At 44.0% G+C, this 25,027-nt stretch overlaps 1 protein-coding gene across 3 annotated transcripts in view; it reads left to right on the plus strand.

Annotated features, from left to right (window-relative positions):
- TGM3 (transglutaminase 3) overlaps positions 1-25,027 on the plus strand; it is a 137,408-nt gene that overhangs the window by 14,968 nt on the left and 97,413 nt on the right. Inside the window, exon 1 of one of the 3 annotated variants that reach the window (XM_037995063.2) lies at positions 14,880-15,048. The exons of the other annotated variants lie outside the window; for them this stretch is intronic. Coding sequence (XP_037850991.2) covers positions 14,956-15,048 — 93 coding nt within the window. The 5' untranslated portion in view covers positions 14,880-14,955. Of the gene's footprint in view, positions 1-14,879; positions 15,049-25,027 lie in introns of those variants that run through there. 3 annotated transcript variants of the gene reach the window in all.

The following is a 25,027-nucleotide window of genomic DNA, read 5'->3' on the forward strand; positions in this document are numbered from 1 at the left end:
TATGGGGATAGAGAGGCTTCCTGGACTGGGCTGGGCTGCTTGTTGTGGCTGAGTCCCTCCCACCAGTGCCAGTCCACTACCTTAGTATCTCTTGGTGAGGTATGGAAGTCTCAGGCCCAGCAGGGAAGAAGAGCGCTTCCCTTGGCTGCCTTTTATTGTTTCTTTTTTTTGAAGCAGAACTCCCCCTCTATACCTTGTGCGAGTACTGCCAGGCTTACCTGGTGTTGTTGGAAGGGCTCTTGTTAGATCTGAGGGAGAAATGAGCCCACTGAGCTGCTTTCTGTTGCTAGGTTGGGAATCAGTAATGCTGGGCCCACGCTGCCTTCTGTTTGGTGGGAGGACAGAACACAAGAATTCTTCAGTTACTTTTATAACTCTGCCCTGGCCTCCTCCCTCTTCCTTGTTTCTCTGGCCCCTTATGCAGTAATTGCTTGTTGAGTGACCCTCATGGTTGACTTGATGTTGTGCCTGGCACTTTGTCTGTCCCTGAAGTACTCTAAAATTGTACCATTATAATGACTTGGGGGAGCCAAGCCCTACTTGTCGTTTCAGAACACATATCTTATGGTTGTGTTGTGTTGTGTTCAGTCAAAAGCCTGTATTTGATGGCTAGGCAGGTCTCACTTAAAAGAATAACAAGAAAGCAGAAAAGAAAAAAAAAAAGAACTGAAAGCTCTTCTTCATTGTTCCGTAGGTTCAGAAAAGCACAAAAGCTCTGGGCAGCTCTCTAGTGGGATTTTCTTTTCCTCCCTAGTGTGAATATTCTTAAGAGCCAGGAGGCTTAACAAACTCTGGGTTCTTATGGGAGCAAATATGGGTATATCAGACAACATTTTTACAATTCCCAGCCATCTTCTTCTGGTCTTGTTGTCCATTATCAATACAGAGCTTCCTTCCTTTAAAATATTCACCTCTAAGGGCAGGCTTTGGGTTTTGATTTTGTTAAGGAAAGGGCTGCGACATGTCCTCTGCCCACATGACCTTCCTCATCTGCCTGAGACATCATCCTTCAGGTCCAGCCAACATTTTCCTCCTCCTTTGAAGCCGTCCCTGACTGCTCCTGCCCAGCGTCCTCACCCTCCTCTGAAGTCCTAACTGCAATATCTGAACCACGTAATTTTATACTGTTTTGCTATCTCTCCTGCAAGAGTGTTTGAACTCTTTTTTTCCCTTTTTGTTTTTTGAGACAAGGTCTTGCTCTGTCACCCAGACTAGAGTGCAGTGGCACAATCATGGCTTACTGCAGCCTTGACCTCCTGGGCTCAAGTGACCCTCCTGCCTCAACCTCCTGTGTAGCTGAGACTACAGGCATATGCCACCACCGCCCATAAAATTTTTTTTTTTTTTACTTTTCATAGAGATGAGGATCTCACTTTGTTGCCCAGGCTGGTCTCTCATTCCTAGACTCAAGCAATCTTCCCGAAGTGCTGGGATCACAGGCATGAGCCACCACACCCAACCTCATTTAACCCTTGCTTAGTGTTTTAGTTAATTCCATTTAGAATAAAACACAAAATCTTTCCGTGCTTTATGAGGGCCTTTATGATCCTGCTACCCTCCACACTCCCTACTCCTCCCTTCCTCCCTCCCTCAGCCTCAACCACACTGCCTGTCCCGGTCCTTCAGATGCCAAACACACTTGAATCCCTAGTGCCTAGAACACTCAATGAATGTCTATTGAATGAATTAATTAATTAATTTAAATAAAGTTTATTATCTTGCCATAAAAAATGAAGCCTGTGCTTATTTTAGAACTTCGGGAAATATAAAAATGTAGCTTTAAAAAGTCCTATAGGTCAGGCGCGGTGGCTCACGCCTGTAATCCCAGCAGTTTGGGAGGCCAAGGCAGGTGAATCACCTGAGGTCAGGAGCTCGAGACCAGCCTGGCCAACATAGTGAAACCCTGTCTCTACTAAAAACACAAAAATTGACTGGGTGTGGTGGTACGTGCCTGTAATCCCAGCTACTTAAGAGGCTGAGACAGGATAATAGTTTGAACCTGGGAAGCGGAGAGGCTGCAGTGAGCCAAGATTATGCCATTGCATTCCAGCCTGGGCAACAAAGCAAGACTCCATCTCAAAAAAAAAAAAAAAAAAAGTAAAAATCCCTGTATAATTCCACACTTGAGAGGCAAAACATAATTTATACTTTTTAAGAAATATTTCTTTCCAGTCCTTTTATTATTTATGGCATTTCGGTTGGTTTGTTTTAATATGGTCTGTTCACAACGTATTTTATGCAGAATTTGACCTTTTTATGTGTGCATACCTTGTTTTTCCTGTTATGTTTATTTATTTATACTGCTCATTATTCAAAAAGAATTTGAGGCCCTATTGTCAGAGGCATTGGAACCAGAACGACTTCATCTTGAATAGGGGCTGGGTAAAATAAGGTTGAGACCTATTGAGCTGCATTCCCAGGAGGTGAGGCATTCTAAGTCACGGATGAGAAGGAGGTCAGATAGATGCAGATACAGGTGACACAGGTGACAAAGACCTTGCTGATACAACAAGTTGCAGTAAAAAAGCCAGTCAAAACCCACTGTAACCAAGATGGCCACAAAAGTGACCTCCGGTCATTCTCACTTCTCATTCTATGGTAATTATAATGCATTAGCATGCTAAAAGACATGCCCACCAGCACCATGACAGTTTACCCTATATGGTCTAAAAAGGGGGAGGAGCCCTCAGTTCTGGGAATCGCCCACCCCTTTCCTGGAAAATTCATGAATAATCCACCCCTTGTTTAGCATATGATCAATAACTGTAATCAGTGGAGCAGCCCACGCGCTGCCCTGCGTATGGAGTGGCCATTCTTTATTCCTTTACTTTCTTAATAAACTTGCCTTTTACACTATGGACTCGCCCCGAATTCTTTCTTGCACGAGGTCCAAGGACCCTCTCTTGGGGTCTGGATGAGGACCACTTTCTGGTAACACTATGAGATATAGAAGTACATACAGTATTTCTTTCTGTTGCCTGCAGCATGCAGTCCTGTGCTTTGCTCCTACCAAGTGTTTATGGAGTGAACAGGGAATTGAGTCTGGGGAAGCTTGTTTTCCAGTGGAGGGCAGGTGGATGTGTGATTTTGTCTGACTTTTGGAAGCAGCCAGGACCTCCCACTGTTACCATGGTGTATCTTTGGAACTGAGTTCTGTCTCTGGTCATTTATTTGTTCCCATCTGTCTTTGTCTCTCCTTTCTGGAGGGGAACATGTCTGAAGGCCTGGTCTACAGTGGCCTCCTTCTAGACCAGAACAGATTCATTCCATCCTGCAGATGTGTGTTACTCAAAGTGCTGTTTGCACTCAAAGAATGCGAAGTTCCAGCCCAACAAGTGAAATGTATGACTCCTCCTTCTCTCCCATCCCATAGAGGCATGGCCCAAACTGCTGCAACCCTTCACCCTCCCAAGCTCTAGTACCCTTGGCTTGGAGGTTACAAAAAGGATGGCATGCATAGGTTTCTTAGAAGCCAGGGCCCTAAAATCGTGCTTGTGGTGACAGGTGTGATTATACCACATTTCCTCCTGCCACAGGGTCATTATACAAGCTGTTCCCTTCACTAATACATTTCACACTGTCACATACCTACACATACCTACTCCCCCATCAGATCTCAGCTCTGATGTGGCATCTTCAGGGAAATGTTCCCCAAACCCTGCATTTCATCATGTGACCTGTTAAATGGTCTCATAGGAAAGCACTGTATATCCTTCTTCCTTGCACTCATCAGTTTATAAGTATGCATTATTGTATGTCTTGTTCTCCCATTAGACTGTAAGCTCAATGACAGGAGGGACCATATCTACTTTTTTTTTGAGACGGAGTCTCACTGTCAGGCTGGAGTGCAGTAGTGTGATCTCGGCTCACTGCAACCTCCGCCTCCTGGGTTCAAGTGATTCTCCTCCCTCAGCCTCAGTCCCTCAGTAGCTGGGACTACAGGTGCCATCCACCACACCTGGCTAATTTTTGTGTTTTTAGTAGAGATGGGGTTTCACCATGTTGGCCAGGCTGGTCTCAAACTCCTGACCTCAGGTGATCCACCCGCCTCAGCCTCCCAAAGTGCTGGGATTATAGATGTGAGCCACTGCACCCGGCCATATCTACTTTTGTTCACGGTGTCTCCAGTGCTTATCCCAATGCCTAGAGCATGGCAGCGCTCAGTTAACGTTTTTTGAATAAATGAATGAAGAATGGACATTTGGATTGAGGCAGTGAAGAGTACTGGTTAAGAGAGTGAGCTTTGGAGCCAGATATTCAGAGTGCAAACCCAGATACGTGACCTTGGATAGTATCATTACCTCTCTGCACCACTGTTTCTCTGCCTGTAACATGGAAATAAAAATACCACCCTTCTCATAGCATTATTGTGAAGTTCAAGTGAGGAACTCTGTGTAAAGAGCTTCAATCAAAGCCATAGTAAGTCCTCAACATAGATTAACAGTTACTATTTTCTACTCTTTTGGCCAATAGAAATCTTACTGTAGTAAATATTATTTTACATATTTTGATCCACTTTTTATGAATATTCAGTAGATGAAATTCCTACAAGTTGAATTGTTGCATCAGAAGGTTAATTTATTTGGAATTAATTTTTGTGTCTAGAGTGAGAGACGGTTCATATTTAACCCTAATTACAGAAAAAGTATATTTTAAAAAACAGAGTGAGAGAGAGGTTTAATTTTTCACTTTTCCCAGTGGAGAGGTGTGGGAGGCCAAGACCTCTGTTAGTTCATTAAATATTTAATTTTTTTTTTTTTTTTTAAAGACAGGGTCTCACTATGTTTCTCACACTGGTCTTGAACTCCTGGGCTCAAGCAATCCTCCCTCGTCGGCCTCCCAAAGTACTGGGATAACAGACATAAGCCACCACACCTGGGCACCCCTGTTAGTTTCTAGGTCTGCAGAAATTAAGACACTTAACATGTAGTTAGCGGTGGCAAGCATTTACTTATCTCCTTAAAGGGAAGATGTCACAACCCCCTAGGGCCCACCTATGGCTCAGTCTCACCGAGATTGCAGAGATTCGACAGCCAGGACTGAATTAGAGGAGTCTGCTGTATCTCCCCTGCTTTCAAACCCAGGATTATGGGGAGTCATATCATTAATACAATAGCTTCCAGCTCTGCCTTACATGACAGTGTCACTATTCCTTAACCGCCCTGTGAGCTACACTTGATTTCTAGATTTCTTCATGTCTGGATCCTTATTACAGATTTTTACCTGTGCTATAAGCCTAGAACTTTTCAGTTTAACATAAGGAATTTCCATGCAATAGAGATTTCCAGCTTGGGGCCTCTTTAGTAGCAGGGCAGGCCATGGCCTCTCACGCTAGCTAGTTACCCCAATTCCATTTACAAATTTCTCATAAATACAAGGGCCTATTTCTGGTCTCTGTTCTGTTCCTTTCATTCTGTAGAAGATCTTTCTTCATTTCATTCTCACTGTTTTTGTTTTCCAAAAAGCCCTTGGCTATAGTCTTATTCAGGCAAACTGGAGAATTAACGTGTCCAAACGTGCCCTCAACCCCTGCAAACATGCTTGTTTACATGCGTGTGCATGCATGCTCACGCACGCTCACACACACAACACTCACATACACTCATGCTTCCACTAGAATTTTCATTGGAATTATATTGAACCTTTGGAATAATTTGGAGAGAACTGATTTCTTTTCAGTACCAAATTTCCCGTGGAACATGGAATATCGTTCCTTTTATTCAGGCCTTCTGTTTTATGTTCTTCAGTACAGTTTTATACTTCCCGTATGTAGGTCTCATGCATTTGGTATTCTTTGTTGCCATTGTCAGTAGGGCCTTATTTATTATATTTTTTCAGTTGGTTATTACTGAATATAGGAACACCATTTTTTACTTTTGCTACTTACTCACAGGAAGAGGTGAACTGAGAACATTTGAGACAGATGGCTAAGCCGATTTTAGTTGCCATGTTACAGGCAGAGTGCTAAATCAGATCCTATAAACAACTCCTAGGCAGGGATTAGAATGACCTATGGGTTGTTCACAGGACATGAAGTACACACAATGGGCCAATAACACCTTTACCTGCTGTGGTTGCTAAATAGCATTGAATACAGATTTAGCTTTTAACTTATAAATATTATTCCTGAGCAATCCAGATTGGTTTGCAGAATAATTTATAGCAGCCTAGGCAAGGTGGTATTGAAGTATCTTTTTAGATGATCCACTTTTATCTGTTTTAGAAGGTTTGGCTTTTCTTAGAGTGCCTTCCTTACAGCATGTATTACCAGTTTCATGCTGCTACTAGCCTAGGGCTAGCAGCTATACAAACTGTCTTTTGATCTTTGGTCTTTGTCATCAAGATAAGATCTTGTACTGCTTATTTATTTATTTATTTTGAGGTGGAATCTCACTCTGTCACCCAGTCTGGCGTGCAGTGGTGTGATCTTGGCTCACTGCAACCTCCACCTCCCAGGCTCAAGCGATTCTCCTGCCTCCACTTCCCAAGCAGCTGGGATTACAGGCTCCCGCCACCATGCCCGGCTATTTTTTGTATAGGCTGGTCTCGAACTCCTGATCTGAAGTGATCTGCCTGCCTTGGCCCCCCAAAGTGCTGGGATTACAGGGTTGAGCCACCACACCTGGCCTTTTAATTTTTAATATAACCATTTTCTAGAGATATAATTCATATACCATACAGCTCACCTAATGAAAGGATGCAATTCCATGGTTTTTAGTGCATTCACAGAGTTGAACACCCATCACCACAACTGAGTTTAGGACATTTTCCTTGCCCTAAAGAGAAACTCTGTACTGATGAGTAGTCAGTCCCATTTCTCCCAATCCTCCTCAGCTGCCGGTAACCACACATCCACTTTCTGTCTCTGTGGATTTGCCTATTCTGTCCATTTCCTATAAAAAGAACAATACACCATGTGGTCTTTTGTGTCTGACTCTTTTCACTTCTCACAATGTTTTCAAAGTTCATTTGTGCTGTAGCATGTATCAGTACTTCATTCCTTTTTATTGCTGAATAATATTCTACTATATGGATACATTACATTTGACTTACTTATTCATCAGTGGATGGACGTCTGAGTTATTTATACTTTTTGACTATTATGAATAATACTACTATTAATATGCATATACAAGGTTTTCTGTGGACATATGCGGACATTTCTCTTTGGTATATACCTAGGAGTGAAATTCCTGAAACATATGGTAACTCTATGTTTAAACTTTTGAGGAACTACCAAACTGTTTTCCAAATCAACTGCACAATTTTACATTCCCACCAGCATTGCAGGCAGGCTCTGATTTCTCCACAACCTTGCCAATCCTTATTATTATTTGTGTTTTTGGTGATAGCTGTCTTAGTGGGTGGAAAGCAATATCTCCTTGTGGTTTTGATTTGTATTTTCCTGATGGCTGAGACTTACTGTTTCTTGACTCAATTTTTTTTCTTTTTTTTTTTCGACAGAGTCTCACTCTGTTGCCCAGGCTGGACTGCAGTGGCACAATATCAGCTCACTGCAACCTCCACCTCCCAGGTTCAAGTGATTCTCCTGCCTCAACCTCCCAAGCAGCTGGGATTACAGACACCCACCAGCACGTCCGGCTAATTTTTGTATTTTTAGTAGAGATGGGGTTTTACCATGTTGGCCAGGCTGGTCTCATACTCTTGACCTCAGGTGATCCACCCACCTCTACCTCCCAAAGTGCTGGGATTAAAGGCATGAGCCACCGTGCCCAGCCTACTCTAACATTTAAGAGCTCTCATTTGCCTTTCCTTGGAGCTATCCTGGCTAGATTCGTGATAGGGGTTTCACACTTATTTTTTCTCTGTAGATTCCAGAAACCCACACATGTAGACAACGTGCCATATGATTATTGTTATTCTTGCCGAAGGGGTGAGGCCTAAACAGAACCTCAGGAGGCAAAAATAATCTAGAATGTGTGCAGCATATGTCCAAAAAAGAAAATTGGTTGTTTAGATATCTCAATCAATCATACACTCTTGTTACAGGCATTACAAAACTCAAACTAAATCAGGAAACAATTTTTTTATCTGGAAGCCATCATTTATCACTAACTCCTAGTGATTCACGTGAAGAAAAATTAAGGTGTCCTATTTGACATGAAAATGCTGCCTGTACACTATTCACAATAGCAAAGACTTGGAATCAACCCAAATGTCCATCAGTGACAGACTGGATTAAGAAAATGTGGCACATATACACCATGGAATACTATGCAGCCATAAAAAAGGATGAGTTTGTGTCCTTTGTAGGGACATGGATGCAGCTGGAAACCATCATTCTCAGCAAACTATTGCAAGAACAGAAAACCAAACACCGCATGTTCTCACTCATAGGTGGGAACTGAACAATGAGATCACCTGGACTCGGGAAGGGGAACATCACACACTAGGGCCTATCACGGGGAGCGGGGAGGGGGGAGGGATTGCATTGGGAGTTATACCTGATGTAAATGACGAGTTGATGGGTGCTGGCGAGTTGATGGGTGCAGCATGCCAACATGGCACAGGTATGCATATGTAACAAACCTGCACGTTATCCACATGTACCCTAGAACTTAAAGTATAATAAAAAAGTTAAAAAAAAAAAAGAAAGAAAATGCTGCCTGTAGTCTTGTTAGGTTCTCTATAAGCATATGCTGATTGACTTAATATGGCAGTGTTAAGAATAGATGGGAAAGAAGGAAGTATAGTGCGTACTTATAATAAAGATTGTGGCCAGGTGCGGTGGATCACGCCTGTAATCCCAGCACTTTGGGACCCTGAGGTGGGTGGATCACTTGAGATCGGGAGTTTGAGACCAGCCTGGCCAACAAGGTGAAACCCCGTCTCTATTAAAAATATAAAAATTAGCTGGGCGTGGTGGCGGGTGCCTGTAATTCCATCTACTTGGGAGGTTGAGGCAGGAGAATTGCTTGAACCCGGGAGGTGGAGGTTGCAGTGAGCTGAGATAGCACCACTGCACTCTAGCTTGGGTGACAGAGCAAGACTCTGTCTCAAAAAAAAAAGAAAAAAAAATCTCTAAGCTAAAGGTACAAGTGCCAACAGAACTCAGCTGCCTCAGAGAATTATAAGGAGATAAGAAAAGAGAAAATACATAACAAGTTATCAAAGATAAGAAAAAGAAATGGAAGAAAAAGCCAATGCTTTTGTCAGTGTGGGGGCCTCTAAAACCTGAGCTTCAAAGATTAAAGAGAACTGGAGGCTCAGAAAGGCTTAGCTGTGGCAAGTGGTATAATAAACTGGCTCCCCTGTATTCAGTGCTTGCTGTATGTAAGGCAGGAGGCCAAGTGTGGTACATTGATTCTTGCATTTATTCCTCATAGCCCCCTATTTCATAGGTGAGGAAAACAAAGTTCAGAGACATTATGTAGCCTTCCAAAGTCCACAGGTGGTATTTGAAACCGAGTCTTTCTGGATTTTAATGACTCAGAACTAAGGGTGTTTCTGCAAGGTAATGGAATATAGCAGGACTATTCTAGTCTGAGTAGAAATAGAAGAAGAAAGTAGAGATTTCTTAGTAAACTGCCAAAAGAAAGACACAGATTACAGGCAACCCTAGACTCAGATAACTATATGAGAGAATTAAGACTAAGGGTTCTCTAAGAAAAGGCTAGGACTTACAAAGACTTAGATTGTCTCTATAATTATATGGGAAACTCAGTGACCGACTTATCCACGCACGCACGAAACTGTGTGTGAGTAGCATTCTTGCCATACCCTTCATAGCCCAATAAGCTCTCCCTTCTGGAGCTGAGTGGGGTTGTTATTTTCAAGACTGGCATTGTTATATTTTCCTGGGAGGAGTGAGACATTGTCAGAGAGAATCAAAAGGAAAGATGACATGACTACTGTCAAAGCTCTAAGAAGGAGACCAGTCCCTTGGATGACAGAGGTGGACAATGAAAGTCTTGCGAGGCCTTGTCTTTTACTCCAGCTGGTAATATGGCCTTATAAGATGTGGCTGCAACAAAAATTCTAACGTGTAACACAAAAAGGCCATCCAACTCCCACATCTCTCAAAGAAGCATCACTTAGTATTCTGAGACTTTGGCAGCTTTCAGAGCAGAGCCAACATAAGGAACCATTGCTTGTCCTAGTAGCTCCTCCCTGAGACACACCTTTATGACTGAGACCTCCTGGAGCCAGAGCCTGGCTGGGAGAATGAGCAGTTTCCTGAACTGGACAGCTTGGGGATTATAGAGATCAAAAGTCCTGGGTGCATCACTATTCATTCATTACATGTTGAAAGGGGCTAGTTTGGACTCTGGCCGGGGTGGAAAATTCTTCCTGCACCTCCTTTTACAGGCTTTGTGTCAATCAGCCTTTGTTTCCTCGGTTGAGATTTGTCTCAGGAGAATCCCAAACCATTCCACTATGGAACAATCACAAAGGCATAGACTGTCAGAATTAATAGGCACTTAGAGGCCCATGCAGTCATCACCAAGCATTTGCCAAAGCTCAGAAATCAGCAGCTTGGTTTGAGGCACACTACAGAGTCAGTAAGATCCATATTATGGGACAGGTGTAGCCGCAGGAGCACCTCTCGCTTGCACCACACCTATTTTTTTTGAAACAGCGTCTGGGTCTGTCACCTAGGCTGGAGTGCAGTGGCACAATCTCGGTTCACTGCAACCTCCACCCAGGTTCAAGTGATTCTCATGCCTCAGCCTCCTGAATAGCTGGGATTACAGCATGCCTCACCAGGCCTGGCTAATTTTTGTATTTTTAGTAGAGACAGGGTTTCACCGTGTTGGCCATGCTGGTCTTAAACTTCTGACCTCAAGTGATCCGCCTGCCTTGGCCTCCCAAAGTGCTGGGATTACAGGCGTGAGCCACTGCACCACACCTTTTTAATGAGAAACTCTGGGCTTTTAAGAAATGAACATTTAAGTTATATCTTCATTAGGAATTGTGACAGAGAGGCATTGGTGGATGGTGAGGAGAACAGAGAGACCATGCAGGTTTAGATTTTGAGTGTATCTCCCACCTCAGCCCCACCTGAAGGAAGATGTGTTGAGGATCTCTAAGACCACCCACAGGTTTGGTAATTTGTTAGAAGGAATTACAGGGTGTAGCATATAGTTATACTTGTGGCTAAGATTTATTACAGGGAAAGGGTACAAAGCGAAATCAATGAAGGGGAAAGGTATGTGGGGGAGTCCAGAGAAAACCAGGAGCTTCCGCGTTCCTCTCCCAGTAGAGTCACAAAGGATATGCTGAATTCCTCCAGCAACAAATTATGACAACACACAACAAATGTTGTCTACCAGGCTGGGCACAGTGGCTCACGCCTGTAATCCCAACACTTCGGGAGGCCAAGGCAGGCAGATCACCTGAGGTCAGGAGTTCAAGACCAGCCTGGCCAACATGGTGAAACCACCTCTACTAAAAATACAAAAATTAGCTGGGCATTGTGGCACATGCCTGTAATCCCAGCTACTCGGGAGGCTGAGGCAGGAGAATCGCTTGAACCCAGGAGGCAGAGGCTGCGGAGAGCCGAGATGGCACCACTGCACTCCAACCTGGGTGACAGAGCAAGACTCTGTCTCAAAAAACAAAAACAAAAACAAAAACAAAGAAGTTGTCTACCGGAGAAACTCATCAGACTCAGTGCGCAAGGTTTCTACACGGGGGTTGGTTGCATAAACACCCTCTGCCTAGCATGCACAAACACTGCGTACTTCCAGAAGGAAAACTGGTGTTCAGTATAAACCATGTTGTTTACACAAGTATGGCCTAGGCCTAGTGAGCCACCCTTATCATTTAATTTCATATCAGTATAGGGAACTCTTTACCAGGCAAGTTCGCAGAAGTCAGCCAAGATGCAGCCTTTCGAGGCAGGCCTTTCTCAGGATAGCAATCTCAGGCCCTCTATGTGGATGCTTTACTACACAGAAAGGTAATCTCATTTCATTCTTCATTGTTAGAACTTAGTAAATTGCCATCAATAAGATAAATGGAATTGTTTATTATCAAAAACCTTACACTCACTTCTCTAATAGGTCACCTCTATCTGAATGTCCTAAGATACTTCAAACCTAGCATGTCCAACACTGAAGTCATTATCCTCCCCACATTCTGGCTGTTTCTTTTGCACAAATGTGCCTAGTGAACAGCTCCCCCATCTCTCCTATTGCCGAAGTTATTCTTAACATCTACCTCTGTTATACCCCCCGCAACTTAACAAGTTGCCAAGTCCTAGACTTTTTACTGCTTAAACATCTCTCAGTCTTCTTCCTTAGCCCTACTGGCACTTCCTTCGTTCAGTTTTGTCATCTTGCTGTAGGACAGTGGCTTTGTAATAGGCCTTTCTCCCTTTTTTTTTTTTCAAGATGGAGTTTTGCTCTTGTTGCCCAGGCTGGAGTGCAATGGTGCAATTTCGGCTCACTGCAACCTCTGCCTGCTGGGTTCAAGAGATTCTCCAGCCTCAGCCTCCTGAGTAGCTGGGATTACAGGTACCCGCCACCACACCTAGCAAATTTTTTGTATTTTTAGTAGAGACAGGTTTTCACCATGTTGCCCATGCTGGTCTCGAACCCCTGACCTCAGGTGATCCGCCTGCCTCACCCTCCTGAAGTGCTGGGATTACAGACATAAGCTAACTTGCCCTGCCAGTAATGGGTCTTTCTCTATGTAAATGGTCCTCTGTATCTGCAAGTTCCATACCACACCCACAGATTCAACCAATTTTGGATTAAAAATCTTTGAAAAATAAAACACAATAAAAAATAACAATATATTTACGTTGAGTTAGGAGAAAACAATTATTTTTAATAGAAAAGTATTTTTTTAATTAACACTATAAAAAATTATACAAATTTTAAAAATATAGTATAGCAACTATTTACATAGTTTACACTGTATTAAGTATAATAAGTGATCTAGAGATGATTTAAAATGGAGGAGAGGCTGTGTGTAGATTGTATGCAAATCTCATGCCATTTTATACAAGGGACTTGAGCATCCATGGATTTTGATATGCATAGGGATCCTGGAACCAATTCCTCCCTTCACCCCCTCCCTGCACATACCAAGGGACAAATAGAATCACTCTTTTTTCCCCACTCATCATCTATGCTGTACTGCTAGCAGTTTTTTCTCAGTTTTTCTTTTTCTTAAAAACTATTTTTTAACTTTCTGAGATTCACTAAACCATTTTTTTTTTTTTTTTTTGAGATGGAGTCTCGCTCTGTCGCCCGGGCTGGAGTGCAGTGGCGCGATCTCAGCTCACTGCAAGCTCCGCCTCCCGGGTTTACGCCATTCTCCTGCCTCAGCCTCCTGAGTAACTGGGACTACAGGCGCCCGCCACTTCACCCGGCTAATTTTTTTGTATTTTTTTAGTAGAGACGGGGTTTCACCGTATTAGCCAGGATGGTCTCGATCTCCTGACCTTGTGATCCACCCGTCTCGGCCTCCCAAAGTGCTGGGATTACAGGCTTGAGCCACCGCGCCCGGCCCACTAAACTATTTTTTTTTAGACAGAGTTACGCTCCTGTTGCCCAGGCTAGAGTGCAATGGCGTGATCTCGTCTCACTGCAACCTCTGCCTCCCGGGTTCAAGCGATTCTCCTGCCTCAGCCTCCCAAGTAACTGGGATTACAGGTGCGTGCCACCACACTTGGCTAATTTTTGTATTATTATTATTTGTTTTTAGTAGAGATGGGGTTTCACCACGTTGGCCAGGCTGGCCTTGAACTCCTGATCTCAGGTGATCTGCCTGCCTCAGCCTCCCAAAGTGCTGGGATTACAGGCGTGAGCTACCGCGCCCAGCCAAACTATTTATTTTATTTAAAAAAATAATAAATGCATGTGGTAGAAATCCAAATAGTACTGAAAGATACGCAATAAAAAGTAAGTTCTCAGCTGGGAGTGGTGGCTCACGCCTCTAATCCCAGCACTTTGGGAGGCCAAGGCGGGCAGATCACCTGACATCAGGAGTTTGAGACTAGCCTGGTCAACATGCCAAAACTCCATGTCTACTAAAAATACAAAAATTAGTGGGTGTGGTGGCAGGTGCCTGTAGTCCCATTTACTCAGAAGGCTGAGGCAGGAGAATCACTTGAACCCGGGAGGTGGAGGTTGCAATGAGCCCAGATCGTGCCTCTGCACTCCAGCCTGGGCAGCAAAGCGAGACTTGTCTCAAAAAAAAAGTAAGTTCTGTCATGGTTCTCCTCCCCAGAGATCCTTACTGTTGACATTTGTTGTCTCTCCTTCTAAAAGTTTTCTCTGCCTGTAAAAGCGTATCTGAAAACACACATGCTTTCCACACCTCACACATGAGTGGGAATCCACTGTGCACACTAGTCTGCACTTGGCTATTTTCATTGAATATGTTACCTTAGAGAGCTTTTCTCATCTGTACATGCTGGTCTCTCATTCTATTAGTGCACTGTAGTATTCCAGTGGATGAATGTAATTTATTTAACCAGCTTTCTTTTGATGGATATTTAAGTTATTCCTAGGTTCCTGCTATTCTGAAGAGTCACCTTTTGAAAACGCAAATGTGCTGGGTCCATCTCTGGCCCAGGCATCTTAAATGACTTCCTGCTGTTTACAGCTAGGCCTCCAGCTGGGGAGTCATGGATGCCAGCAGGTTGCCAGGGATACCCGAGGCCTCAAGAGAAATAATGGCATGTGTTCCTGGAGTTCTATGTAAAAATGTTAATTGAACTGCTAAGTGGTTAAAATGTTTTATATGGAGTCAACACAATTCTATTATGGTGTCAAATATAGAGTTCTCATGAATTTTTCAGATGGTAGTGGGAGACTTCAAAAGAAATTTGTGGAGGTTTTTTAAAGCTACACTTCCAGATTCCCCTAAAGGCTCATGTTTTCCTTTCCTGCCTGAAGGACATCAGTGGAAAGATCTGAGCACCCAAGTCCACAGGATACAGCCGGAACTTACTGGCATAGATTTGAGAGCCCACGTTTGATGCACATAGAACTACTTGCTATTTTTCCTCTTCCCTTTGCCTGGAAGGTGTCTGTCCTTTTCCATCTGGTATACTACTCATCCCAAAAGGCAGTAAGTACAGCCTACCGCTGAAAAGTATGGACTTTGGAGCCAGTCTGCCTGGGTTTGAATTCTGACCGTGTCATGTTTCTAGCTGCGTGATCTCGGGCAAGTTACTTAGCCTCTCTGAGACTCAATGATTTCATTGTAAAATGTAGATACTGAAAGTAACTGGTAAGACTGTGTGAGTTATAAGTGGGTTAATACACATAAAGTGCTTAGAACAGTGTTTGGTACGTGGTTAGCACTTGATGAAGGTATTGTTGTTAATGTTATTGTTTTTATTATTCAAGGTCTAGTTTCCATGATTCTCCCAGGTACCTTCTTCTGCCTTCCCATAACATCTGCTTACAGTACTCAGCACAATATTCTGTACTTTCTCCTCCCCTTAAGGGACATGCTCTTTTGGAGAGGAGACCCTATCTTATTTATCCTTATATCCCTTGTGTGGGATGCATACTAGACAATCAGTTGCTGTTGAATAGATGTTAACTGAATGAGATAATAATTATAATAACAATCTGAATTATTATATCTGTCTGTCCATTTGATTATGCAGTGACCAATGATTTGTGGTCCTAGAGGGGCTTTTCACAGACCCCAACACGGTTTGTAAATAAAAACTTCACTGTAGAAACCATTGACACTAAACCAGTGCTTCTCAAACTGCGTTCATGCTTTATGGGTGTTTTCTAAACACAGGTTCCCTAGGTTTGGGAAATTCTAGGTTACATAAAAGTAAACAGGTATCTTAGAGCCTTTTCTAGGCTCATGTCCATAGAGGAATGAGTGGAATGTGGGATTTGGTTAGTAAGTTTCTTAACCTTTTTTGACCAAAACACCCCTTTTTTTTTTTTTTTCCACAGAAGGTGAAAACATCTAGTGGGTTAATTCTATGGAATATAGTTGTTGATAAGTTGCACTAACTTAGCTTCATTCTCTCTTCCAATTGATTTGCCTAGAGCCTGGGAGTGTCACTTACATGCCATTTCCTGCCCTGGTCTCAGGCCCTGACAGCATTTCAGCTTCCCTCCTAAAATCCTTATCAAGAAACAATTGTGCAGCTCACCAATCCATTCAGTCAAGATGTATTGAGTTTCTGCTATGTGTACTGACTATGGGGAAAACAGGATTCTTGCCCTCGAGGAACTAGCTGGGGACTCAGGACAGATTCAAACACATACAACATGAGGCCCGGTATGTTAGATGGGCAGAGAGCCAGGACACTGCTGGCTGCACAGGGAGATGGGGGCTGGAACATTTTTGAGAAGGATGAGGCTTTGATTTCTCCGGTCCAGTCCTCTCAGTGTCTAGGTGGATAGGTGGGGAGATTAAAGTCTAGAGAGTGGTAGGTGTTTTGTTTTGTTTCGTGAGCTCAAACAGGTAGTCAGGGGCAGACTGGGAGCAATATTGTATTTTTCCACTGCATCGCCTGCCTCTGAGGCTCAAGTGTGGAAATCAGAGAGTCCATTCACACAAAAAGACGAAACCAGGGAACACTTTCTTCCTTGTAGCTGCCTGTGGGTCCTTGAACTTATTCAAGGCCGTTCAAGGTTGGATATCTTTTCCGCTTCCATTTTCCTATCAATGACTCAAGACCGTGTCTTATTTTTATATACATTTGTTTTCTCATAGCTTCCTTCTCTAATCATTTCTTGGAGAAGATGTTTGTGGCTTACAACATGCTGCAGTCAAAGCAGGGCACACTTTGGAAGCCAGAGGGCTAGGTTCGGCTGGCTGCGGTTTGCCAGTCTGGTAATTGCCAGTGGGAGGAAAGTGACACAGTGAGAGCAGGACCTTCAGAATGCCAAAGAGTTTGCGGTACTGCGGTTCCTGGTGTTTTGTGCAGATACTAAGCTAACAGGAATGTAATACAAACACAGCAGATTGGAACGAAGTAGGCCACCCACTCTCGCTCCAGGCTCCTCAGTAGCTGCCCTGCCTGCTCGTCCGGGGGCCCAAGTCTCACTCGGTGCCAAGGAACTAGCGTCAACTCCCCAAGAACAGCACTGCTCACTTACCCCAGCAATTCCTCCCTGCTTTCAGAATGAAATCCACATCCATTCTCTGAGCCTCCCTGGTCTTCTGTCCCTATCACAACTTCTCTTCTGACCTCCCTGTCTGCTCCTTCTGCTTTGTCAAGAACATGCCCCAGCTTTCCCTGTCCTGAGCGTTTCCTGGCACTGTCTTCTGCCTCTGTTTGTTGAAATCCCAAGACTTTTTCAAGGCCCATGAGCCATTCACGATTGTATTCAGCTGCATATAGGAGAAGTGCTATTTGGCTGAACCAAAGAGGGATTCATTTATCTCATGCAACAAGAAGTGTAGGGACAGGCAGTCTAGGGCTGGCGTGGCAGCTCAGGAATGATTCTATCCAGGAACCTGGTTCTTTCCATCTGCTCACTGCTCTTCCTCCCTCCCTCCCTCCCTCCCTCCCTCCCTCCCTCCCTCCCTCCCTTCCTTCCTTCCTTCCTTCCTTCCTTCCTTCCTTCCTTCCTTCCTTCCTTCCTTCCGTCCTTCCTTCCGTCCTTCCTTCTTTACTTCTTTCTTCTTTCCCCCCTCCCTCCCTCCCTTCCTTTTGAGACAGGGGTCTCATTCTGTCACCCAGGCTGGAGTGCAATGGCACCATCATCACGACTCATTGCAGCCTTGTCCTCCTGGATTCCAGCAATCCTCCCACCTCAGCCTCCCAAGTAGCTAGAACTACAGGCTCGCTGCAACCTCCGCCTCCCAGGTTCAAGCTATTCTCCTGCCTCAGCCTCCCGAGCAGCTAGGATTACAAGAACCCACCACCATGCCCGGCTAATTTTTGTATTTTTAGTAGAGATGGGATTTCACCATGTTGGTGAGGCTGGTCTCGAACTTCTGACCTCAGGTGATCCACCTGCCTTAGCCTCCCAAAGTGCTGAGATTATAGGTGTAAGCCACTACTCCCGGCCTCCATAGGTATGTTTTGATTTAAACTGAATTGAATTAAATGGGAGAATGATGGTATGGCTATCAGAAAGGGTGTTGGATCTAGAATTACGAAACGTGAATTTGAATGATATGACTATGTGACTCTGTGTGAATCACACAGACCTCAGTTTCTTCATCTATAAAATTAGGAGACTCAATGAAATGGTCTCAAAATTTTCTTCCAGCTTTAAGAACTTGAGGACTCTTATGAATGGAATCAATTGGCTGCATTAGGGAATTCCAAGGAGGTGGAGCCCATTCAGGTCCAATGACAGCCAATAAAACAACGAATGGAGAAATCCAGGCACTTCTCACTCAATCCTATAGTTTATGGGTCCAAGACAAGCCTAGAGGGGCAGAAAGGTGACAGCGGGAAAGTAATAGGGAACTGGGCCAGACCAGCATGGATCAGGAGGCTGGAGATGAGAGGTCAGTCCTGGTGTAAGTAAACGAGTGCTCTAAAGGTCACCTTTCAGGAAGCAGGAACCCTCCACTGCCCCAGACATTGAAGTCCTACTGAGCCTCACCTCCTAATGACAAGAGAAGGGCTCTCATTGTGACTTTGGCGCAGTGGCTTATGCCTGTAATCCCAGCGTGTTGGGAGTCTGAGGAGGGAGGATCGCTTGTGTTCAGGAGTTTGAGACCAGTTTGGGAAACATAGAGAGACCTTGTCTCTACAAAAAATTAGCCGGGCGTGATGGTACATGCCTGTAGTCCCAGTTACTCAGGAGGCTGAGGCAGGAGGATTACTTGAGCCCAGGAGGTTGAGGCTGCAGTGAGCTGTGATTCTGCCACTGCACTCAACCTGGGAAACAGAGTGAGACCCTGTCTCCAGAAAAAAGAAGAGTTCCTTTAAGTTTAGGGGAGGTAGAGCCCCACATCTGGCATCACGTATGAACTGGAATGAATAGCCAATGTGTCTGTCTCATATTCCTATTTGGGGATAGAGCAAGACTTATGGGTTGAAGACCCAAGCCTTCCCTTGTGTTACTTTGAGCAAGTTAATTGTCCTCTCTGGACCTTAGGTTCTCCTCTGTAAAAGACAAGCATTAGTATATAACACTGGTGTTTAAATTCTTTAGAACTGGAACAAAAACAGAACAAAAGCTTGTATATGTTCCCGAAACAGCAAGCCATCCTCTTGGCAAGGAATACTTCATGATCTGTGGCGTCCCCGAAGCTTCTCTGAAGACTTGGGGCCACAGTGTAAAAATGACTACACTGGTGACCTTGAGTTCCCTCCCAGCTCTCTGACCCTGTGTCTTTCCTGGTTCCCCCCCACCCCACATTTCTTATCTACTGAAGACTGACCCCAAGTATTGGTGTTTCTTTTAGACATGACTGAGTTAAGAAAGTCTCGCCATTACTCGATCACAAGCTGGCAGGTTTCGCCCCTGTACTTTGCTTGATTCAGATTATTCCTCATTCTCTTTAATGAAGTTTTAATTTTCCCTTCCCCACCCCAATACAGGGCTTGGTTCTCAGCCCCTTTTGTGCTTACCATACACATTCATTCATGAGATGCTATGACAAATTCAGTAATTCCTATCCCTTGTCTCCAAGTTTAGTGAGTCATGAGCAGTGAAGCTGATGCTAAAAAGAAATGTCACACCTGGATGGACTGTTGATTCTACTCAATGCCTAATCTCAGAAGTGGAAGTTGCTGACTTCAATATTTTGTTTTTGCGGTCTCTTGAGGGAAAGACCTTTTGATGCTGGCTTCACAAGTGACTTGCCAGTCCAGTTTCACTAGTGCTTACCAAGTGGTAGGTAACACAACCAAAATCTGTGATTCTCACTTGACCCCAGGAGGCAGAGCTTGCAATGAGCCAAGATCTCACCACTGCACTCCAGCCTGGGCTATAGAGCAAGACTCTGTCACAAAAAAAAAAAAGGAAAAAGAAAAAAACCCACAAAATTTGTGATTCTTTATCCTCCTGTTTCAACTTAATAGTAATGATGACAATAACTACAATACTCAGCTATCATTTATAAAGTGTTTACAAGGCACCAAGCACAGAGCTAGGTGCTCCACATATATTATCCTTCATTTTCATAACTTTAGAAGGTGTTAATAGACATTGTTGACCTTACTTTGCAAATGTGTTAAGTCTCATGGAAATTAAGTTCTTTGCCCAAAGTTGCCTGGCTAATAAGAAGCAGAGCCTAGATTCAAACCCGAGTCTGTCTCTTTCCAATATTCATGTTCTTTCCACCTCTCCATGAAGAGATAGTATGCCTTTTTTGGGGTGTTGAAGATTTGTGACAATTTTGATAAGTAAAAGCAAAAAGGGAAAGAGAAGAGAGAAAGCTATTAACTTAAAATCTGTTACAACTATACTAGGAAATTAAATGAGAATAAATTATAAAGTCAAATCTAATTTCTGAAGGGAAGCCACAGATTGACATAGATACAAACATGTTTATGTGACCCTTAGGTAAATCGTTCAAACTCTCTGAGCCTCAGTGTTGTTATCTACAAATGGTAGAATCAAGGCACCCTCCTACAAGCGGCGGCTCATCAACCCACTTGGAAAATGTAGGCATCTTCTCAAAATTTTTTCTCTTTCTTTCTTTTTCTTTTTCTTTCTTTCTTCTCTCTCTTTCTTTTTTTCCTTCCTTCCTTCTTTCCTTCCCTCCCTTCCTTCTTTTCTTGATTTCCTTCTTGCTTTCTCTTTTTTCCTTCCTTCCTTTCCTTCTTTCTTTCCCTTTCTTTCTTTCTTTCTTTCTCTCTTTCTTTCTCTCTCATTCTTTCCTTCCTTCCTTCTTTCCTTCCTTCCCTCCCTCCCTTCTCCCTTCTTTCTCCCTTCTTTCCTTCCCTCCCTTCCTTCCTTCCTCCCTCCCTCCCTGTCCTCCTCCTCCTTCTTCTTCTTCTTTTCTTTCTTTCTCTTTCTTTCCTCTTTCGTTCTCTTCCTTTCTTCCTCCCTTCTTTCATTCCCTTCGTCTCTTTCTCCTTCTTCCTTTGTTTTTTTCGTTCTTTCCCTCCCTCCTTTTCTTCCTCCTTTCCTTCCTTCCTCATTCCTCCCTTCTTTCCTTCCTTCCCTTTCTTTCTCTCTTTTCTCTCTCTCTCTCTTTCTCTCTCTCCCCCCTTCCTTCCTTCATTCCTTCCCTCCCTCCTTCCACCCTTCTTTCCTTCCCTCCCTTTCTTTCTTTCTGTCTTTCTTCTTTTCTTCCTTCCTTTCCTCCTTCCTCCTTTCTTTCCTTTCCTTCCCTCTCTCCCTCTCTGTCTCCCTCTTTCTTTGTTTCTTCCTTTTTTCTTTCTCTTCCTTCCTTCCTTTCCTCCTTCCTTTCCTTCTTCCTCCCTTCCTTCCTCCTTCCTCCCTCCTTCTTCTTTCTTTCTTTTCTTTCTTTCTTCCTTCCTTTTCTTTCTTTTTTCTTTCTCTTTTTTTTTTTTTTTTTTTTTTTTTGAGATAGGATCTGTTGCCCAGGCTGGAGTGCAGTGGCATGATCATGGTTTATTGCAGCCTTGAATTCCTGGGCTCAAGTGATCCTCCCACCTCAGCCTTCTAAGTAGCTGGGACTATAGGTGCATGCCACCATACCCAGCTAATTTTTTAAAATAAATTTTGTAAAGACAGGGGTCTTGCTATGTTCCCCAGGTTGATCTCAAACTCCTGGGCTCAGGTGATCCTCCTGCCTCAGCCTCCCAAAGTGCTGGGATTACAGGTGTGAGTCACCGCACCCAGCTCAAAGATTTTCTTAAATGAATGTAAGGTTGAGGATGCATGATTATGATGGCTAATTTAGATCTAAAAAATGCTTTGCAGTTTACCAAGTTCACTTATGTCCATTCTCATATAATTCTCCTGATAATCCCTTGAGGAAAGAGTCCTCATATCTAGAATCTTAACTAACAACAGATCAATGAATGTTCATTGCTTTCTGTATGCCGGTTTATTCTTGAATCTGAATAGGATACAGAGTTGACTAAAATAGGGATCCCATGTGATTTTTGTTTTATTTTTATTATTGTCCCACAATGAATTTATCACTAGAAAAGATTATCTTGGCCGGGTGCGGTGGCTCACACCTGTAATCCCAGCACTTCGAGAGGCCAAGGTGGGTGGATCACCTGAGGGCAGGAGTTCAAGACCGGCCTGGCCAACACGACGAAACCCCGTCTCTACTAAAACAAAAATTATCTGAGCATGGTGGCGGGTTCCTGTAATCCCAGCTGCTTGGGAGGCTGAGGTGGGAGAATCGCGTGAACCTGGGAGGTGGAGGTTGCAGTAAACTGAGATCGTGCCACTGCCCTCCCAGCCTGGGTGACAGAATGAGACTCTGTCTCAAAAAAAAAAAAAAAAAAAAAAAAAAAAAAAAGAAAGAAAGAAAGAAAAAAAAAAAAGATTACCTTGGCCAGGCGCAATGGCTCACACCAGTAATCCCAGCACTTTGGGAGGCCGAGGCTGGGGGATCATCTGAGGTCAGGAGTTCGAGACCAGCCTGGCCAACATGGTGAAACCCTGTCTCTACTAAAAATACAAAAATTAGCTGGGGATGGTGGCAGGTGCCTGTAATCCCAGGTACTCAGGAGGCTGAGGCAGAAGAATTGCTTGAACCCAGGAGGCGGAGGTTGCAGTGAGCCGAGATGGCGCCATTGCACTCCAGCCTGGGTGAGCAGAGTGAAATTCTGTCTCGAAAAAAAAAAAAAAGAAAAGAAAGAAAGAAAAGATTATCTTTTCTCTCAGCCAAAGAAAGACAAGACAAGGAAAAAAAAAAAAAGTCACACCATGCCCCTTCAAGGAAATCAAGTCTAGTGGAAAAGGCAGATGTGCACAGTAAACCAACACACAAGGCAGATCAGATCATGGAAAGTTTTTATCAGAGAAATACAAACAGATGGGTCAATTAATTTGGACTCTAGGAGCAGGAGGCCTTTAAATGCTCTGTGAATCCCTGTCCAGCCTGCCTCACAGAGTGGTGTCAAAGTTTCATAAAATGGACAAAAGCTCTTAAGTCTTGCACATCTGTAAAGGATTGATTGTAATGATTTTCGTCCATGTTTCCTAGCAGAGTTGGGAGTTTGGGGAATTCTGTTTTGCTGGGACAATTGTGTTGTGCCAGGGATGTCTCAGGATTGTCTTCTGATTTTGTGAGTCTTTGAATTCACATTAGGTATGGCAGCCTGGAAGCCACTAAGTTCAGTTCTACCACTATATTGACTTTGACCCTCGTTTCCCTCTTCGTCCCTTTCCCTCTACCTTCTTGTATTATACTATCTTCTTCCTTCTTCTCCCTTCCTATACATCTCTTTCATCGTTTTTTACCTTTTTCATACTATGTTGGGGTCTCCAAGACCAAGACCACCCCCAGGTTCACTGCTTCACTAGGATATGTCAGAAGACTCAGCATATAGCTGTATTCACAGCTGTGACTTTTTTTTTTGAGATAGGGTCTTGCTCTTTTGTGTGGGGTGTGTGTGTGTGTGTGTGTGTGTGTGTGTGTGTGATGGGTCCTAGTGATAATTTTGCTGTAAAGATGCCTTGTCCAGAAAAGAGTTGGCATAGCAGGCCTGAGGCTGCCACTTTTAGGAAAACCTGCTCACGAATTTGGCTTTTTTCTTTTTTGGAGTGCAGTGCTGTGATCTTGGGTGACTGCAACCTCTGCCTCCCAGATTCAAGAGATTCTCATGCCTCAGCCTCCCGAGTAGCTGGGACTACAGGCGTGTGCTGCCATGTCAGCTAAATTTTGTATTTTTAGTGGAGATGAGGTTTCACCACGTTAGCCAGGCTGATCTCAAACTCCTGACCTCAGGTGATCCACCTACCTCATCCTCCCAAAGAACTGGGATTGTAGGCACAAACCACTGTGCCCGGCCATAAGCTGTGACTTATTACAGGGAACAGGTACAAAGCAAAATTCATAAAGGGAGAAGGGGATGGGGCAAAGACAGAGGAAACCAGGCCCAAGCTTTTAGAAGTCTTTTCCTGGTAGAGTCACACAGGACATGCCTAATTCTCCCAGCAACAAATTGTGACAACACATGTCAGATGTTGTCTACCAGGGAAACTCATTAGAGACTCAGTGCCCAAGGTTTCTTCTGGGGGATGGCCACATATGTACCCTCCGCCTACCATATACAAAAATTCTGGATTTCCAGAAAGAAAACAAGTGTTCAGCATAAACCACATTGTTTGTACAAATGGTTTAGTGCAGTGAGCCACTCTGATCGCTTGGGGAACGGTGAGAACCCTCCCCAAGTCTGTGTTCCCAAATGCCCATCAAAAGTCAAACTTGGCTGGGTGCAGTGGCTCACACCTGTAATCCTGGCATTTTGGGAGGCCAAGGCCAGTGGATTGCTTGACTCCAGGAGTTCTGAGACCAGCCCGGGCAACATGGCAAAACCTCATCTCTACAAAAAATGGAAAAATTAGCTGGATGTGGTGGTGCATACTTGTAGCCCCTCCTCCTCAGGAGACAGAGGTGGGAGGATTGTTTGAGCCTGGGAGGTGGAGATTACAGTCAGCCAAGATGACACCCCTGCACACCGTGCCCCGCCCCCCAAAATAAGCCAAACTTGTGAGCAGGTCTTTCTAAGAACGGCAGTCTCAGGCCTGCTATGCCAACTCTTTTCTGGACCAGGCATTTTTACAGCAAAATTATCACTAGGACCCACCAGCGGGATGAGACCAGCCTGCGGTACTGATCCTGTCAGTTATATGCCTTTTATGAGCCCTGTACTTAGCCAGTTAAAACAAATCCCATCAGCCATAAAGATCTTTAAAGGTAAACTTTAAAGTCTTTTTATGAACCTTTTTTACCTTGCCCAAGGCAGCAATTCAGACACAGTGCAGCTCTGTCCAGTCAGTTGAAGCTGACCTGAATCCCTTCCAGGGCTAAGGCAGTGTCGTCACAGGAGAATACATGCACAAGAAGTCCAACCCCAGAGGGCACATGTCGTACCCCCAGAAACAAACAGTTGACAATTACTGGGGCACCCCAAGCTGCATACATTAGCGGAACAGGTTGACAAGGCCCCAAGTGTGACCTCCCATCGTAGTGCTCCCACCCTAGGCTTCCAGTTTCATCCAAT

Source organism: Chlorocebus sabaeus, chromosome 2, assembly GCF_047675955.1.
Source record: "Chlorocebus sabaeus isolate Y175 chromosome 2, mChlSab1.0.hap1, whole genome shotgun sequence".
In the NCBI taxonomy this organism is placed as follows: Eukaryota; Metazoa; Chordata; class Mammalia; order Primates; family Cercopithecidae; genus Chlorocebus; species Chlorocebus sabaeus.